At 40.1% G+C, this 19,217-nt stretch overlaps 1 protein-coding gene across 1 annotated transcript; it reads right to left on the reverse strand.

Moving 5' to 3' along the window:
* On the reverse strand, positions 1-4,925 carry LOC131239250 (uncharacterized). Its single transcript, XM_058236857.1, has 5 exons — positions 4,743-4,925; positions 4,578-4,653; positions 2,076-2,183; positions 1,342-1,449; positions 1-415 (listed from the first exon to the last, which is right to left on the reverse strand). Exons 1-5 carry the CDS (start codon positions 4,856-4,858, stop codon positions 104-106), a joined length of 720 nt encoding a protein of 239 aa, XP_058092840.1. The 5' UTR covers positions 4,859-4,925; the 3' UTR covers positions 1-103.
* Between the last annotated feature and the right edge of the window lie 14,292 nt (positions 4,926-19,217).

Below are 19,217 nucleotides of genomic sequence, written 5' to 3' on the forward strand. Positions count from 1 at the left end.
TTTGAGAAAGCCGACAAATGTTATTTTTTATTTCCTTTTTATTAAAAAGATGTTTAGCCTATGGATTTACAGGCAGAAATCATGAGAATGCATCAACAAGGACTCATTTCCGCTTCCTTGAATTCATTTCTCTTTCCACATTATGACCCAGTTCAGCAGCGCTCTTGGCAGCCTTATCGAGTGTACCTGATAGCCAAAGCAAGGCTGCAGAGAAATAGTCATTGTTCTCAACCGCAGATCTGACATGGCCCATGGATTTTTCCGCTGCGGCAATTGCCAATTTTGCTTGTTGGGTCAGCAGCCTGCTTCTTTCAGACACTCTCAATTTCTCATCAAGCTCTCTGGCCCTCTTCAATGCTTCATAACTAATAGCCTGCACAACTGGATGTGCTGTTGGAGAGCTTTGCTTCTCATTCTGTACATAGAGAGATCTATCATTAGGCCTGGTCATCTCAACCTGAACACACTATCATTTGAAGAACTTGCTGAAATTTTACAACTTCTCTTTAAGTGATATAAAAGAGAAGAAAGTTGCTGCCCTAAAACCATGGATGCAGGTACAATCGTCCGATCCCGAGGGATTTTTGGTGCATCAACCAGCCACAGGGAAGCGATGGCGTTGACGGTTTGGATGACTGAACCATTGACCCCGTTTGTACAAGACAAAAACCCAAATGGTACTTGGTGCAAACTCTTCTGGGGATTCTATAATAGAAAGGGCCATTAGTTTTTATAGATTTTCAAATTTTTTTTTGCAAGCAGTGTTCAGGCTTCACATCCAACCGGTTGGACTGTTGACTTGTCGTCCAACCAACGGGATATTTTTCATCCTATCATGTTAATCAGTCAAATCAACCTGTCTACAAGGTTCACTCCACAATGAGCAGCACCATCACAAAAATCAGCCTAATCCACCCATTAGGCGGGCCATACAAATATTTATTTAGTATGTCAACGGTTATCCATGGTTTTCTATGGTGTGGCCCACCTAATGAGTGGAATAAGGGATCTTTGCTCTAGACGATCTTTATGAAGGGGCCAACACATTGGATGGGTTGGATTTCACAAACACATGAAAGGTAGGAACTTATAAAGACTGGTTAGATGGTTAACTTCTCAACCAACCGGTTGGATGCGAGCATCACTCTTATATAATACCTCTTGATAAATCAAGAGCTCCAGTTTGGCCTGGAATGGGGTCATGAAAAGACATTCTTGATTGGTGGCGCTCTCTTCAATTTCATTAGAACGTGTGTTATAATAACCATAGAAAAAAGAATAAGAAGAAGACAAAAGAAGCCATTGATGAGACATTCAAACGAGAAAGAATAGAATCAATACCCGAGATTTAATGTCCTTGCTCTTTCGGCGGCCAGAATCCGTCGAAAAGCTCACCGAATCATCATCTACAGGAATAATGCGAACACGGCGATCTAAAATGGCCGCATCCTAAATATGAAATGAAGGGAAGGCTACAGGCATTAGTTTTAGTGAAATGATACCAAATCAATGAGATTGAGGAGCTCAGTCAAAATTCCATACTCTTACAATGCATCACTTTTCAATACCACAGCAGTAATTCCTCTAGTGGGCGGATCCCAAGGTTCACTCACCATGAGCATCACATTTAGCAAAAATCAGTGTAATCCACCCATTAGGTAGGCCATTCAAATATTTCTTTAGTATGTCAATGGTTATCCATGGTTTTCTATGGTGTGGCCCACCTAATGGGTGGAATGCTGGGTCTTTGCTCTAGACGATCTTTCTTGAGGGGCCAACACATTGGATGGGTTGGATTTCACAAAAACATTAAAGGCTGGAACTTATAAGACTGGTTGGATGGTAACTTCTCAACCAACTGGTTGGATGCGAGCATCTCTCTTATAGAATACCTCTTGATAAATCAACAGCTCCAATTTGGCCTGGAAGGGGGTCATCAAAAGACATTCTTCTTTGGTGGCGCCCTCTTCAATTTCGTTCGAATGTGTATTATAATAACCATAGAAAGGAGAATAAGAAAAAGACAAGAGAAGCCATTGATGAGACATTTAAACGAGAAAGAATAGAATCAATACCTGAGAATTAATGTTGTTGCTCTTTGGACGGCCAGAATCCGTCGAAAAGCTCGCCGAATCATCATCTACAGGAATAATGCGAACACGACGATCTAAAATGGCAGCATCCTGAATATGAAATGAAGGGAAGACTACAAGCATTAGTTTTAGTGAAATGATACCAAATCAATGAGATTGAGCTCAGTCAAAATTCCAACTCTTACATTGCAATCACTTTTCAAATACCACAACAGTAATTCCTCTAATGGTTAGCGGATCCCAAGAAAACTATTTCAAAATTCCCAAGGCGGGAGAGTCGCTCTTTCGAGAAAAATATTGGAGCTGGGATTCGGTGCTCTTTCGAGAAACTGAGTTACAGATTTTAGGAAAAAGAAAAAGAAAAAAGTTGGGACTTGATTCAGCAAGTCAGCTAGACTCAACCAGAATTGAAAAAAAATAAAATAAAATAAAAAATCAGTGCTTCTGGATGCGAATTGGGTACTACCACCATCAGGATTTGGTTCATCTATTTTAGGGCACGAGCCTAAAAAGGAGGCAAATCAAAGGCTCAAGTGTAACACGCAACTGGAAGCAGTGGGTATTGAAAGCATGCTGCTGAAAACCTCTTGGGGGCCACAAAAGTTTTGGATCAAACTAATATTTATGTTTTCCCTTTCATCCATATCTGTGACCTTATGAACAAGTTAGATGGCAAATAAACATCACAGTGGTCCTTAGGAAGTTTTCAATGGTAGGAGTTCAATTACCATTGCTTCCCACAATGTAGTCCACTTGAGCTTGAATCTACCTCTTTGGGATCATGCTCTAAAATGATTTGTTAAAATGGATGGATAGCATCGATAAAACATACACATCACCTTGGGCCTCACAAAGCCCTTAACAGGACTGTCCATCTCTAGCCAGGCCCTAATGGGAGTGGGGGTGCACATGGAACCGATAGAATCGGTAAATTGAATTGGAACCAACCGAACCGTTCAATTTGGTTCGGTTCTGGTTCTGAAAATCAAAGAATCGATTAGTTCGGTTCGGTTCTTGGTTTGGAGTTATGTAGAACTAAATCGAACTGAACCTTGGAACTAGGGCTGTACATCGAGCCGAGTTAAGTCAAGGTGGGGCAAGCTTGGCTTGACTCATCCTTGCTCTCCTCGAGTTCGAGCTCAAGCTTGAGCTCGGCCTCGAGTTTACCATTGGAGCTTGGCTTCTTTGCCAAACCTTTCAAGTTGAGCTCGAGGCGAGCTAGTGGATCAAGTCGAGGCGAGCATACTTCGAGTCCAGTCAAGCCTGCTCTTAATCCAACCAAAGCCAGCACCCAACTCACATCTGACTCAACCAAGCAACTCACACTTGACTTAACCCAGCCACTCGACCCAACCCGCACCCTACTCAATCTCCAAATTAAATATTCAATTAATAATATATATATATATATATATATATATATATATATATATATATATATATATATATATATATATATATATATATATATATATAAAATATTTGAGTCGAGCCAAGTTCGAATTGAGTCAAACTCCACTATGTTCGAACCTGGCTCGTTTTCAAAACGAGCTGGGTCATATGAAGCTTGGCTCGCCTTGAGTCCTTGTTCAAGCAGAGTTAAGTTGAGCTAGATTGAGCCAAGCCAAGCGAGTTTTTCGAGCTAGCTTGGCTCGTGTACAGCCCTACGTGGAACCAATCTTGGAATCGTACCTGGAACTGGACGATATATATTAAAAAAAAACCCTAACTCTTCACTCTCTTCACACTGCCCCTGCTGCAGTGCTGCTGCCCACCGTCCTCTCACCGGCCACCGCTTGACGCTCCTCTCTCTCTCTCTCTCTCTCTCTCCTCCAAAACTAAAGAATTGATCCAAACTAAAGAATTGATCCGGAACCAGACCGGTTTTTACTGTCCAGTTTCGGTTCCAATTTTCCTGGAACCAATTGGAACGGTTCGGTTTTGATTTCACCCCAAAACCAAACCGAACCGACCCGTGTGCATCCCTAGATGGGAGTAGTACCCAATTCGCGTCCCTTTTTGTCATGACTCAGTCGCCTTGACTCTACAAAACTTTACCCAACCGGCCAAGACTCGCCAACAGTATATTTTTGAAGTATTAAATATTGGAAACTTAATTTACAAAACCTGACTCAAAGGACTTCCGAATCAAGTGAAACTTTCCAGGATTTTCAACCATGATTTAAGCATAGTTTAAAAACTTGAAAAGACTTAACTCATACTTGCCTGAGTCAACTCAACTCGACCAGATTTCACCTAGACTCAAGAAATCTGGTAATGACTTAGTCAGAACTCGAAAAAACTCAACTCAACTTGAAAAAAGTTGGCAAACGTAACATTAAATACTTTTTGATTGGATATTACTGAGAAAACTCAGAAAAAATCTTCCAAGTTTTCGAGTTGAGTTGAATCGACTGGGTTTTGAAAAAAATCGAGCTTTCATGTTTTTAAACTATGTATTTCCAAAATTCACTTGTCACTTACATCCAAGAGAAGAGCGATTTTCTGGGCGTAAGGCTGCCTAAAAATCACAGAAGCCTTCTTTGAGTGATCTCCTTCACTGTTCATCATCACGATGACGCCAAACGATGACATGGAGTAATACCAAAATCTAATGAAAAAGAAGATAAATTACAGAAAAATGGCCACCTCTCCAGCTTGATGTCGTCGACGGTACCACAGTAGGAGAAGAAGATGGTAAGGTCATCCTCACTTATATTGTTGGAAAGGTTATGCACCTCCACTGTTAGATCCACCCTAGCCATAAATTGAAGCTACAGCTTTCTTCACGCCTTTCTTTAACTCGAACCTGTCTTATCTTCATCTGTGGAAGAAGCTCATATAAAAGGAAAACAAGAGTGGTGGCGAGAATCCAATGTGATGAAGAGAATATGACTTTTATGGAATATTGACGATTGGGTTAAAGTGTAGGGAATAAATGAGTTTGAAAAGTTATTCTTCTCACACTGATTCTTGCTTGTGTTCATATCCGTGAAGATTGAGATACTTCCACACATTGCAAGTTTTCGTTATAAGTGAGGCAGGGAGGGACGTGATGAGGTTGATCACTGTCGGGAATAACTACTGCAAATCTATGGAGCTTCTCTGGATTCCTCTGAGAGATTCCTCGAATCCACGAGGTATGAAAATAGAAATAATTTCTAATAATTGGAAATAAATTGATTCGTGATTAGAAAAATGAAATTACAATCCTTTAAATAGTGAACTCAAACCTAAACAAAGTTTTAGACTCAAATTCCAACTCAAACTCCTAAATACGTGACTTATTATAAATAGTAAACTCATTATCTATAGACAATCATGATTCCTACTATAATTCATGGTTTTTGGCTAAAAATAGTAAGTGCCGAATTTGGCCTAACCACATTATTCTCCTAAATTTTCTAAAGACCATTTTCATGTTGGGAATGACTCACTTCTATTTATACTAAAAATGAAAATAAACCCGTTGATCTCATGGAATCTCGCAAATCTGGTGTGGGCAACCCGTCGTAGCGGGGTTTGTTGGCTAAAGTAGCTTCTCTGGTCCATCTTTGCCATGAAAGTGTCAGTGACCCGTTCTACATCAAGAAGATAATATGCGTGAAGAATTAGTATTTCATACAGAAGATCCACCAATTTATACAAAGTACATGGACGAGGAGAAAGGATTTGGTGCTATTATTAGAAGAGAACGACAATCTGTATGCAGCTAGTTATAGATGAGAAAATCATGTGACTCCCTGCATGTGGGACCCACTGTGCTGCATGTATGCTATCCAACCTGGCAGCAGGGTCAAACATGGGACACCACAAAAGATCAGGCTAGCTGATCCAACCATCATATAGGCTACCAAGTGAATTTCGAGGTTTTGCAATGGTTCATGATCATTGTTTTCTATGATGTGGCCCACCTTATGATTGGATTGGACTGATTTTTCGGGCATCCCATCGGCATGGTTAGGCAGCACTACCAGTTGGATATCACACACCACAGCAGGCCCCACACCCAGCCAGTTGCACAAATTTCTCATCTACAGCTAGTGGTGTGTGAGACATTCTCTTATTCTAATCCAACTATCAAGCACCTGTATCTTCTTACATGTAGCAAACATGTAAGAGATCAGGACCGTTCATCTGCTGGCCCCTATAGAGGATGGACAATGTGTTACAAATTACACTGGTTGGATCCTGGCCACTGATTGGAAGACTTTTGATGATTACGAATGGATGGCTAGAAAAGAAAAGAAAAAAAATAAAATGAAAAACAGTCTAGTTTGATGGGAAAAGAAAACCCTAAAATTGGTGGTTAGGATTATCCAAACCATTATGAGTGTTGGAGTATGGCCCACCTGCACTATGGACAGATGATGGCTTGGCCTCCACGTGTGCTATGTGTATCAAGAAAGAGTGCTTGATGACCAACTCTAATGTAAGCATTAAGGACGGGATACTTTCCCATATCATACTACAAAAGGACTGAAAGGGCAAGAAGAAGAAGAAAGGGTTGTTGCATACAAGCAGTTGTACATGATCAGTTCTTTATAGTATTATACATTAATGCAAAGAATACAACCAACGTCATAGAAGCGCAATGATAACATATAGACAGAGAAACAGGTATAAAGAACAAGGAAAAGGAAGGTTATATTTATTTTCCATGAAGATTCATAGTCTATGAGTCCAACACAAGTCCTTTATGTGGCAAATTTTCAGGAGTTGAATTTTCCATACCTACCAACAAATTCAAATATGTATAAGAACTAAGCCTATGGAGATGAGAAAGTATATATTGTCACTTATTGGAAAATATATAGAAGCTGAATGTATTCATGGCCTTAGAACATACATACATCTTTGGAACCCCATACACTTAATTATAAAAGGCTACAAAAGAAAACATATGGAGAAATGCTCAGGTGGGAACCTTCCACATAGATAGCTGCAGTCAGACAAGAGGCATTGATATCATTTATCTGAACCTTCTGTTCTGTCCAATGTACTTTTCACAGGCCCCTTCTAAGAAAATCAAACAGACTGGATAACATTAGCCTTTTTAATATAAACTTCTACTTTCCAACCCATGCATCAGATGATTACCATCAGCTAACCAAAGCAGTTCTTTCAAAACCATAAGCAAAACCTAAGTTGAGGATGACACCACCAATTGATGATTGAAATTGGCAATTAGACACACAAACACACAGATATATATATATATATATATATATATATATAAAATGAACATGGCCATCCATTTTTCATGCTAGTGATCGGATGGTAAGAACCATCTAAGATGAATGGAATTTTGGAGATGATTCAAGCAAAGCCTAGCAGTCTTGAACCACTCGAAGATGCTTGTGTGACTGGTAAGTGTCCACCAAGATGTTTCAACTGGACCTTTTTCTCTACCTAAATGTTAGGAGGATGCATGTAGAACTATCCCTGATTTTCTGATAATTTGAGGACTTGCACAGTAGAAAATGAACAATTTTCTACAAAAATGATATCCATTTCTGATCATTTTTGCTCTGAAACATGATACTAAATCATGTTGAATGCACTAAATGGAACCAGGATTGTGTGTCTTATTTAAGGATTGATAATTCCAGATGACTCATTTTCAAGTAACAAATGAGCCACATGAATGGATGTGACAAGCATGTGGGATTGGATATTCGTAGGGTGGCCCCCACAGTGAATAATTTCTTATTTCAAGAACATGGTCAGTCTGTTTATCAGATGGGTCACTCATGTAGGATGAAATAGATGCTTGAAGTAAAAAAAAAGAAAAGAAAAAAAAAAAGGAAAAGAAAGGTAACCATCTACATTCAACATGCAAGATTTTCTAACGTGATGAGCACAACAGCTTAATTTTAGTTAACTCACATTTCTGTGCTTTGGCTGATGGTAGGAAGTTCATAAGAATGCTATATATGGGATCAACTGAGCAGGAACAAGGTATCCAAATGGATGTATATACAATGATGTCCCAAGAATAGGAAATTCTTGATGGTATGGAAAATGGAATTCTATATGCCATCTATGAACCCAATGAAATACAATTAAAAGAGAGCATTTCGAAATCTCAGAAAGAATATGGTTTCTTTGACAGACAATAACATACTGCTACCTCTACCCACAGCTCTAAGAAGTCCCCAGAATTTTGTTATCATCCTCGTTCACTGAGATCTTACTCCAATCACAGAGACTCTTTGGCGGAGGGAGGGATGTGATGAGGTCGATCACCGTCTTCCTCTCTCTAGACTCCTCATAGAGCTTCTTCGAATTCATGAGGGATAAATTCGAAATAAATTGATTGATGATTAAAAAAAGAAAAAGAAATTACACTACTTTAAATAATGAGCTCTAACCTAGGATGGAATTTTAGACTCAAAATCCAACTCGAACACCTTAAAAACCTGACTTACTATAAGTAGTAAACTTACCATTTATAGACTGCCTCCATTCCTACTAGACTTCATGGTTTCTGGCCAAAAAATAGTAAGTTTCCAATTTGGCCCAACTCCGTTATTCTCCTGATTTTCTAAGCCCTTTTGGGCACGACTCCTACAACTCAAAGGATCAAAAGTTATACTTGAATTAAAACTTACTATTTATAGTAAAAACCAAAATAAATTGGGCTTTCAACCGCCGATCTGATGGAATATTGCAAACCCGGCGTGGGCAACGCAGCATAACAGGGTCGGTTAGCTGAAGTAGCTTCTCCTACACAAAATCATATATGATATGTCAAAAAACTCGTCTTAGTTTGTGAGATACGACTGTTTTAAGGTTCCAGTCCAGATCGTTTCCGCCTCCAATCGGGCCTTCTCTGTTCCATATTTGCCATGAAAGTGTCTGCAACCCGCTCTACATCACTCTTTACCGGAAAGAACCTTACGAGATCAAAATTGGTTCTTCTAAAGCCCGCAATCCTCGAAATCACCATGTGCACTACAAAAGCTGAAGATGCATTGATTGAATCCTCACCTAAGCCTAATGATAGTTTGCAAGCAGTCTGCACGAAACCAGAGTTCTCAACATTAAAATGTTAAACATGATATACAGCAAAGAAATTTATTCCATCCCAGCCCACAGTACCTTGTCAGCAGTGCTTGCGGGAATGACCGCAAATCATTAATTTCCATCTCTTTAGTTGATATCTGTACAAAACTGCAATTTAAACCATGTAAGGCAAACCCAATTAACAATTCCAGTCTAGTTTAATCCAAAATCACAGCCACAATATTAGAGTTACTAGATAAAAGAAGAAAATGGACAAAACGGCAACTTTCAGTCTATAAAATGCTAATTTGGTTATGCATAAATCTGATTAAACTTGGATGTGTGGGTGTTGGACATTGCATGACCTTACCCAACAAGCTTACACTCTGTAAGGATGTAATTATTTTAAAACAGATGCTCCACTGCTCTGAATTGCATTGGGACACTTGGACAGTCCCATGCATTGGTCTAGACTGTTCATTAAGTCCAAAACACATTTCATGGGCCATGATATAAAAATCACACCAAGCTGACAAATATTAACCATTTGATTGATGGCATTTCATATTGATGGTTAAGATTTATTTATTTTTTTGACAAAAATAGGTCCAAAACAGAGAACATCAGATATCTGAGAGGTATGTATGGAAGAAAGGGATATTTTGCAATGCATTGTTGGGGGGGTTCCTGTATCAGGTTCTAGGAGGATGCCTAGGGGCTTGAATGGGTCAGGTCCTGTTTACTAAGCGAGCCAAGAATTCTAGCCCAAACCTGACCTTTATCCATTACTCAAAGTCCTGACCTAGCCCACTCGAAAATTGAAATTCACTAATCCCAAGCCTGACCAGACCCAACCCATTGAGTTGCTCGACCTAACCCTAATCCATCCTAGCCTGCCAATCCTGATTAGTTCCTTTTAGAGTATGGTCCTAGCCCATCCACTCTAATCCAAGAAGACCAATGTTTAATATTCCCAAACCAGGAGAGTCCTAACACTTCATTTTGGGTTTTGTGTCAGATAATCGGGGCAAATGGCCTAGTCCATTGATATTCTATTTGGTGGGTCAGGTCAGGTAGGGTTCAACTTGAGCCCGAACCCTTAAATGGACATCATTTTCTGGCCTGAGCCTGACCCACTACCCATTAGCATGTCCTGAGTCCACCTCCGAAGCAGGTCTTTATTTTTATTTTTAATGCCAGCTTCACCCATTGCCACCCCGAAGAAGATTTGGAGGGTAGATGAAAGGTTTTGGGAAAGCCAGCTCAATGTTTTAAAAACTAAGATCAGACCTTGCCCATTTTTGTGGGTGGTTGAATCCAACTGGTCAATACGACTAATGCAGAGGTATTTTTACACCGGACTTGAGTAGGGTGGCTTATGGAATGCAAGGGCACATTGAGGGTAGGCGGCCCATGTGAGGAGGGTGACTTGTGTGAGGTGGGTCTCATCCGTGTGAGGCGGGTGGCTTGTGTGAGTAATTTGTCCAGCAGCATCACGTGCTCTAGCCCATTTCAACCTAGAAACCAGGTTAATATAAAACCATAAAAATAGTAAGAATAAAAAAGTAATATATTGATAGCTTAGTTATTAGAGGCTTGATTTTCAAGTGGAAATTAGTAGGTTCGAGCTTCCATTGATGTAGTTGCTTTTGTTTACAAAAGTTTCCCCTTAACTACCCAAGATTATAGACACCTTAAAACAATAATAGAAAAATGTTCAGAAACAACGGCAAAGATGGGATTAGCTTGGATCTTCCAATCAAGAAGGTTTTGGGGCATTCCTAGTATGACATTGATCAGCAGCTTGGATCTTCCAATCAAAACATAGAATGCCATATCACCCGGCAAGTGGATATTGAAATCTTTGCGCGGTGGATATGTCAGGGGACAGTCCTGATACACTCTCCCTTCTGTCGCGTGGATATCTAATCATGAACTTTTTGCATGTGGGCCATCTATGGTGGGACCTTCTAGATGAGCGGCCGGGATACCTCCGTGATGGGTTGGATGAACCGAGGACCATGGGCGAGCCGCCTCAGCATTTCTGGTGAGGATCGTGATTAAATTAGGCCACTACTTGATTGAGCGGCACTCGTGTCAGAGATCCGGCCGTTCATCAGGAAGGGTACACTGTAAATATGCCAAAATACCAAAATTCAGGGCCGTAAACTTATCAAGTAGGCCACACGTGTACGGTGAATTTGGGCTGTTTAGGCTTTTTAGTGATTGCCCATTTTCTCTTAAACGTTTGACCAGCGTAGTGAGGCGATCAACATTATTTTCGCTTCATTGGCCATATTCATGGGGTATCGTACCCGATGAACGGCGAGGATCTCTGACACGTATGTTGTCGGCCCAGATACGTGACGCGATTCCACGCCGCACCTGATGCGCCCACAGTGAATCACGCAGGAAATAATGCGGTGGAGCCGGTAGGACAGGAGAATGGAGAGCAACATCTCCACCATACAAGTGGTATGCTGAGAAAAATCAATCGGGACTACTGATCTATTAGGGAACATCGATCGGGACCAGTGATCTAGTGTCTCTGATATGAATCTTAAGTGGTTCCAAAATCACACTAATCAGACGATTCTAACCATCCTGGAAGCCTCAAACCAATGGTAGGAACGATTTGGCTAACGTTAGTCGTTCAACTAGTACAAAATTTTGAAGGTTATGAGTTACAAATGTCTATATAGCTTTGGTTTCTTTATATATATATATATATATATATATATATATATATAAGGGAAAAGGTACTATGCGCTCGTCCTCACGAGTCCGTCCCATGAGGTCGAGCTGTGTGGGCCCCACCGTGATGCGTTTCGAACATCAACATCGTGTATTTGATGGGTCCCCTATAAATTAGGGATATACCAAAAATCAGACGTATACGGAACTCAGGTGGGCCATACGATCCAAAATTATGTGAAGACACCGTTAAAATATATAAAAGCACTTGGTGGGGCCTACCTGAGTTTTGAATGCTGCTGAAACTTGGTCTGAACCCTCATCCAAGTGGTAGACACATAATTGATGGGCTGGATTTTAAAACTACATCTCAGTGGGCCTAAAAAATGATTATGAATTTTTTAATGGTGCACGGCCCCTCCCTACTTCTGTATGTGGTGTGGCCCACAAAAGTCACGGATTGACTTGATTTTTGAGACCTAGACCCAAGATAGAATGGTGGATCTGACTGATGGGGTAAATGTTCGAAATGAATCACGGTGGGGCCCACACAGCTCGACCTCATGGGACGGACTCGCGAGGTCGAGGACATACTACCTCTTCCATATCATATATATATGTATGGGGAAAAGGACGGTCGAGTTCATGGGAACTCCCCATGAGTTGTGTGGACCCCACCATGATGTATGTCGAACATCAACACCGTGAATTTGATGGGTCCCCTTAAAATTATGTGTTATCTCAAAAATCAGCTGTATAAGGAACTCAGGTGGGCCATTCCATCTAAAATCATGTGAAGACATGCCTAAAATATATAAAAGCAATTGGTGAGGCCCACATGAAATTTGGATGCATTGGAAAATTTTTCTAACCCCTCGTCCAAGTGGGAAACACATAATAGATGGTCTGAATTTGTGAACCACACCTCAGTGGGCCCAAAAAATGATTATGAATGTTTTAATGGAGAGTAACCCCTCTCAACTTTTGTACGTGGTGTGGTCCAAAGAGTTACAAATTGACTTGATTTTTCAGACCTAGGTCCACCATTGAATGGTTCATCCGACTGATGGGACAGATGTTCGACAGGCATCATGGTGAGGCCCACATAGCTCCAACTCATGGGAAGTTCCCATGAGCTCATGGAACCTTTTCCCTGTATGTGTGTGTATATATGTGTGTGTAATGCTTAGGTAGAAGGTTCAGATTTTCAAGTCAATCCTTCCAACTTGTATGGTGGGATATCTACCATATTTCGGTCCCTAGAAAACTCACTGTACCACCCCTATTAGCCTGTTCTGAAAAGGTTAAGGGAAAAGATTAGATGAAAACGACCGTTATTGATAGAAAACGCGATGGCGACATGACCCGTTTGACTGGTCCAAGTGCTTTTGCAGGGAATCTTTCTGAAAGCAGCATGCCCTCAGCTTTTTTATTTTTTATTTTTTAATGGGAGGAAGCGCGTGAAACACCTCAGCTATGTGGGCCCCACGGTGGTGAGGGCATATGCCCTCAGCTTTTTTATTTTTTATTTTTTAATAGGAGGAAGCGCGTGAAACACCTCAGCCATGTGGGCCCCACGGTGGTGATTGTGTAACATCGACTTTTGTTAGTCAGTTGCTCAACCTTATCTTCGCTGTACATAAGAAAAATTAGTTTGATCCAAAGCTCAGGTGGGCCACACCAAGGGAATAATGCAAGATAACCACGATAGAGACATGCACCAGTGCTACAAGAGTACTATTAAGTTACAGTGCTCTTATAGTTGCATCGGTCTACTTGTACACTGTAATCAAACGATCTAAACTGTCCATTAAGTCAATATTGCATTCTCATGGGCCAGCATGCAAAAATCATACTGATCGGATGATCCAACCCTTCGTTGATTTGGCGTTTTTCTGTATCCGTTTCTTCTCACTACATTGATGGGATGGTTGCGGTTGCACATCCCAGCACGCCTGCACAGTCGTGCCTTAGCCGGATTTCACCGACTGTGATATTTGAAACCGCATTGTTTTTGAGATATGATCCTGATGTACGGATTGGTTTTTACCCACCGCAATGAGCCCACACTGCTTGGGTGTTACACGCTCTTCGAATGGATGTTGCAAAGGATTCCGTACCATGATTTCCATCAATGAGAGAGTGCCCTTCTCAGAATTAAAAAAACAAAAGAATCATATGGTATTCTTGCAGATTATCGAGTATCATACGCATGCATACCTATGTTTCAATCTGGACAGTCCAAATTGGTGTGTCCCATTGCAATGGTGCTTTGCCACTTGAAAAAAAGAAAACGAAAAGGAAAAAAAAAAAAAACGCTAGTTAGATGACCGTGATAGTCTGATTAGTAGTCATCAAATGGATTTTTGATGGTTAAAAGGAAAATTCTACACCATCCAAATTGAAAAGAAAAAATGGGCCAAAAGGGTGGCATGTTAAACATTTTTAGATGAACATCTTTGTTCGGCCTCAAGTTCTGACGAGGTAGATGAAAGGTCGAGCCCACGTGAATGGTTGAAGGGTCTTTCGGTCTAAACACTCCTATCCGTCACTACTCTCTTTACATAAGAAATAGTGAGAGACGAGTACTTAATTACTCACCGTTTTCATTTTTTTAAAATTTTTTTTTTTTTTTAAACACGCGCAGACACACCCCCACACACTCAGGCCCTAATGGAATTTCACCACCTATGGGTACTTGAGCCCTTGACCCAGTGTTGAAACTCCTGAGAGTCTACTACCAAATCAAGAGTAAGGACCCAAAGGTGGGTCATTTCTTTCTTTTCAGCTTATTTTAGGCATCTAGAGCTAAATTAAATATTGTTTACCTATATGATGATACGAAATTCTTAACTCATAAGTACTAGCCAGAGATGGGCATTTTGTTGTTTTTCTAGTTTTTAAAATTAGAATGGTAGAAGTGCATAAATGGTGTGTTACAACTCAATGGAAAAGCATGGACGGTTGGGAAGGCTCACAGCTTCGAAGTTTATTAAATGTATTACATCCACTCATTTCATGACATGAGCCTAAAATTGATGCATATTAAAAGCTCAACTAGACATGCACAATTGAAACTTTCCTAGAGCCAACAGTGATATTTATGTGTCATCCAACTTATTTTATTATAAAGTCACGTGAACATGGAGGAATGGAAAACACCGATATCATCTTCATCCAAAACTTTTGGAGCCCCTAATAGGTTTATAACAGGCGTTTAGTAACTTGAGCTTTGGATATGCTTTAGTTTTAAGCATTGGTGTGAATAAGACATCAGACGGGCCCATGGCATATTGAGCAAACTATGCCGGATAGTGTGATGTGTCTTATCTACACCCTTCATCCAATTTTCTGGATAATTCTAGGGCATAAGCCCAAAATTTAACCATATCCAAAGCTTAAGTGGACCCCACACATCCCCGGGCACAGACAATCCGCTCCCGAGGACGGAGCATTCCTCGTGTACGAGTAGATAACACGTCAAAAAACGGTGCTTTCTCCGTGACAGTTTGACAGGCGACTGCCAACAGACTTTTGGTCCACTGACCGTCCTTTGCTTGTCTTTGACGCGTCAGGAGATTTTCCCAGGATAACTGATATGTACACCTTCCGAGTTTAAAATCACGCCTTTATCTTTTCTGTTTAGTAATAAGTTAGTACAAAATATTTAAGCATTGTATTAAAAAAGTCGAAAGCAATAGAGTATTTGCCATTTTAGCAGTATACCAATATGGAAATCGCGCTTGCGAGCTCAACTAGGTACCTACCGGAGTTACTTTATTTAAAGTGCATGAAATCCATACCGTCTATCAGGCATACCACTCTCTGTTCGGCCTTGATGCCAAAAATCAGACTGATTCATCACTCAGGTGGGCCACCTATTGAAATTAAACCTAAAACCTCTAAATCCATGAGGTATGGCCCACTTCAGTATTGACATACTGTACGAATTGCGTAATATTTTAAATACTAATAAGGGACATCACATTGATGGATTCGATGGCATATAAACACCACGACGGGCCATATACTAAACTAACGGTGGGCATTCTATTTCAGGTGTTTCCTATGGTGTGGCGCACCTGAGCAAGATCGTTATGAGTTTTGGGCCTTTTGGTGAAGCTGGGGCAGCGTACGTGATATACAGGGTGGATCTTACAAAAGTTTCACCTACGTAGTTCTCGGTTAGCGAAAGTACCGTAGCGAGTAGCTAGCGCGAGGTCAGCTGGAGAAGAGAATAGAGAAACGCTTTGACACTCTGGTGGAATGTGAAGAATGATGCGCATGTATTTAGAAATTGCATAATTTAAAATAAAATTAATTAAAATAAATTGTAAAAAATGTGCGTACCAGTTTTCATGTATGATGACTCTAAAAAACTAGTAAAATGATTTTCTGAGTACAGGATTGGTGGATAGAAAATATCTAATGGTCATATTTAAAAAAAAAAAAAAAAGTCAATGAATCAAAGGTTAGTTTTTTTTTTTTTCAAACAATCCAATTTTAGGATGGTGAAATATATTTAGTTTTATGCACAACTTAGTAGGTTTAACTGTGGAAAAACATGCAAGCTGTACAACCTATAATTGCCAGCGTACGAAACGTCATGCACCGCCTCCGAGTATCAAATAACTTCCTGGGAAATATACGGATGCCCGCGTGCGGTATAAGCTTTCATTTTCGAGACATCGACGGAATGCCTGGACGGACCACGGACGCTGATACTATGAAAGAATGCAGTGGTTGATACTTAACTGGCAGGTACTAAGACCTTAAACACGTGTCATGGTCAACCGTGCGGAATCCGTATCCACTGGGACGCAGATTTCCTGCGAAAGCGAGGAAGTTAATGCGCTGGAAACCTACGTGAGCCACTGATGTTTGTGAGAACTCTACCTGTGGGTCCGTTTTGTGTGATCAATATAGGATTTGATTTTAAAAAAAAACAAAAGAGATCCAAAACTGATATGGACCGCATTAAAGGAAAATCCCTACCGTTAAAACCTTCCTGGTTGACAGTAATGTTTACATACCATCCAAATATACTGTTCACAATGTCATTCTCGTTGAGATGAACCGAAAACACAAATATTAGCCTTATTCCCTCTTGAGTATTGGATTCGGTTCCTTTTGGCCCCATGTCATAAAATGATCTTAAAAAATAAATGAAGGGGATGTATTTCTCACAAACATCACTGTGAGTTCCACCTAAGTTTCTAGGGCATGAGCTTCCTGTAAAAGGCTTTTGAGGAATCCTACTTTCATGCATCATGATTGGTGCAAGTCATTATTGACATTGTTTTTACTGTTGCCTTAAATGCAGGTGTGTGATGATGTGGTTCAATTAGATCGCAACCAGCATTATTTTTTTTATTTGTGAAAAGTAGAGGATCCGGATTCAAATAAAACTGTCCAAACTGGACGCACGGCAACACAAATGGGAGGGGAATCAGGAGGCGTTACTCTTATCTTGCATTGCTGCCTAGTTGAAATTTTTTTTAATTTTTTTTCATTCAAGCGGTCCATCCATTTTCTCATATAAATTTAAAATTTGATCTCAAAACTCAATTAGAAGCATAACCATTGAAAACTGTTGTGAACGGCTATTAAAAGCTTTTTGCAAGCCACGTAAGTTTTGGATTAAGTTTATATTTATATTTTCCCTTACTGTAAGTCAACAAGTTGGAGGTAAAAGAACCATTATAATGGTGGGCAAATGAACCTTATCTAAATAATTTTTAGAGTTCATTTTAGGACATAAGACAAAAGATGAGTAGGATTTGCAAATCAAGTAGCCACATTAGAGAAAAACGTGGAAAAAAAATTACTACAATTGAAACCTTCCTCAAGTATGCCTTGTTGTTTAGATGCCCTTCAAACCGCTTATAAAGTCATTCCCATTGAGATGTCCTTCAAACCGTTCGTAAAGTCATTCCCATTGGGATGAACTGAAAACATAAAAAACTTAGCCTGTTATAACTTCTTCAGCCATTTTCAATGTTTCTTGTTCTATCCCACTGTTTACTTTGATATGGCCTATTTTAGTTTCGGATTCGGAACAGTCTTGGCTTGAAAGCCAGGTAAAATGGGTGGATATTACACAAACATAACAGTTGGCCCCACTAGCTTCCAACCAAGGAACATCCGGCCATAGTATGTGGCAGGCAATCCGCACCTCAGGAAGCAGTGGTGATTGACTATTAAGAACTTCTTCTGGTCCACAAAAGTTTTAGATCTGTCTGGTCTCTTCATCCAGGTCTTTGTAACCTTATCAATACACTTGGATGGCAAATAAACAATTATGTGGCCACCAATAAGTTTTTAATGTAAGTATTATTTCCTGAGGTGTGCTCCACCTGAGGTTTGAATCTTCTGCATTTTTTGAAGCACGCACTAAAATGAGCTATCAAAACGGATGGCCATAATGGATATAAGGAGCATACATCATGGTAGGCTCCACAGGCAAGGATCCACCCACCTCGGTGGATCCACAATCCAACGGAGCTGCGCTTGTGATATGATCTGTTGATCCGGTAGGTCCCACGGTTGCATGACCATGCCTTAAAAATCTCCCAAGCTAGAATATCCTAGCTCTTCATAAGTAGACTTACCACAAATAGACGGTTAAAAAACACACACACAGCTATGGATAAAAGAAATTCAAATTTTGATGGCTAGTTCTCATTAATCGTGTGGCCATTATACGAATGGATGAGTAACGAGTATCTCGTTAATTGTGGGGCCATTAGACTAATGGATGAGTAGCCGCAATCCCTGCCGAATACACTCGTGCTCTGAGGGGCCCACATGGGGTATGTATCTCGGCTCCAAACAGTAAATTTAATGCTTTAATTATTCACGCATTTTTAATCATAATTCAAGTCTACACTTATACGTAAAGATTTTTTCTTTAGATAATATTAAACAGTTATTTTTATATATGCATTTTTACTATCGTTTCTAATAACCATTTGTAAGTTTTTCTTCTGATTGATTTATATTAGTATTTTAAACTATTTTCTTATGAAAAGTATAAAAATCCAATAATCTTACCCTTTGGTATAACTGAATTGATATAAACTACTATAAGTGGTTGAATAAATGATTAACTTTTTCTAAAGCTAGTCACATATGTTTATATCGGAAGTATATACTTTTTCACTCGAGTGTAAAAGTTGATCAGTTTATATCTACTTCTGTGGGCCCCAGCAAGGTTGATTGATAGAGTCCCTTTCCAGATTGATCTGTCGCATGTAAGACCACTGAATTATGGATCGCCTGAGTTGCGGCATATGTTGGATGGACGGAGTAGATGTAACAGACATCCGGTGGGGCCCACAAAGCCTTTTGTTGCCCCGCCTCTCTACAACAGTTGTAGGAAAATCGTCCTGCCGGCAGATGCACCACCAGATCCTGTCAGAT

Source organism: Magnolia sinica, chromosome 3, assembly GCF_029962835.1.
Source record: "Magnolia sinica isolate HGM2019 chromosome 3, MsV1, whole genome shotgun sequence".
NCBI lineage: Eukaryota > Viridiplantae > Streptophyta > Magnoliopsida > Magnoliales > Magnoliaceae > Magnolia > Magnolia sinica.

What these genes read in the sequence shown, in the direction of transcription:
- LOC131239250 (XM_058236857.1), bottom strand. Translation starts at nt 4,858, where the DNA reads ATGGCTAGGGTGGATCTAACAGTGGAGGTGCATAACCTTTCCAACAAT. An exon ending in GCAACAACATTAATTCTCAG is followed by an intron (nt 1,450 to 2,075) that starts GTATTGATTCTA and finishes TTTCATATTTAG; the next exon opens with GATGCGGCCATTTTAGATCG. An exon ending in GCAAGGACATTAAATCTCGG is followed by an intron (nt 416 to 1,341) that starts GTATTGATTCTA and finishes CTCTATGTACAG; the next exon opens with AATGAGAAGCAAAGCTCTCC.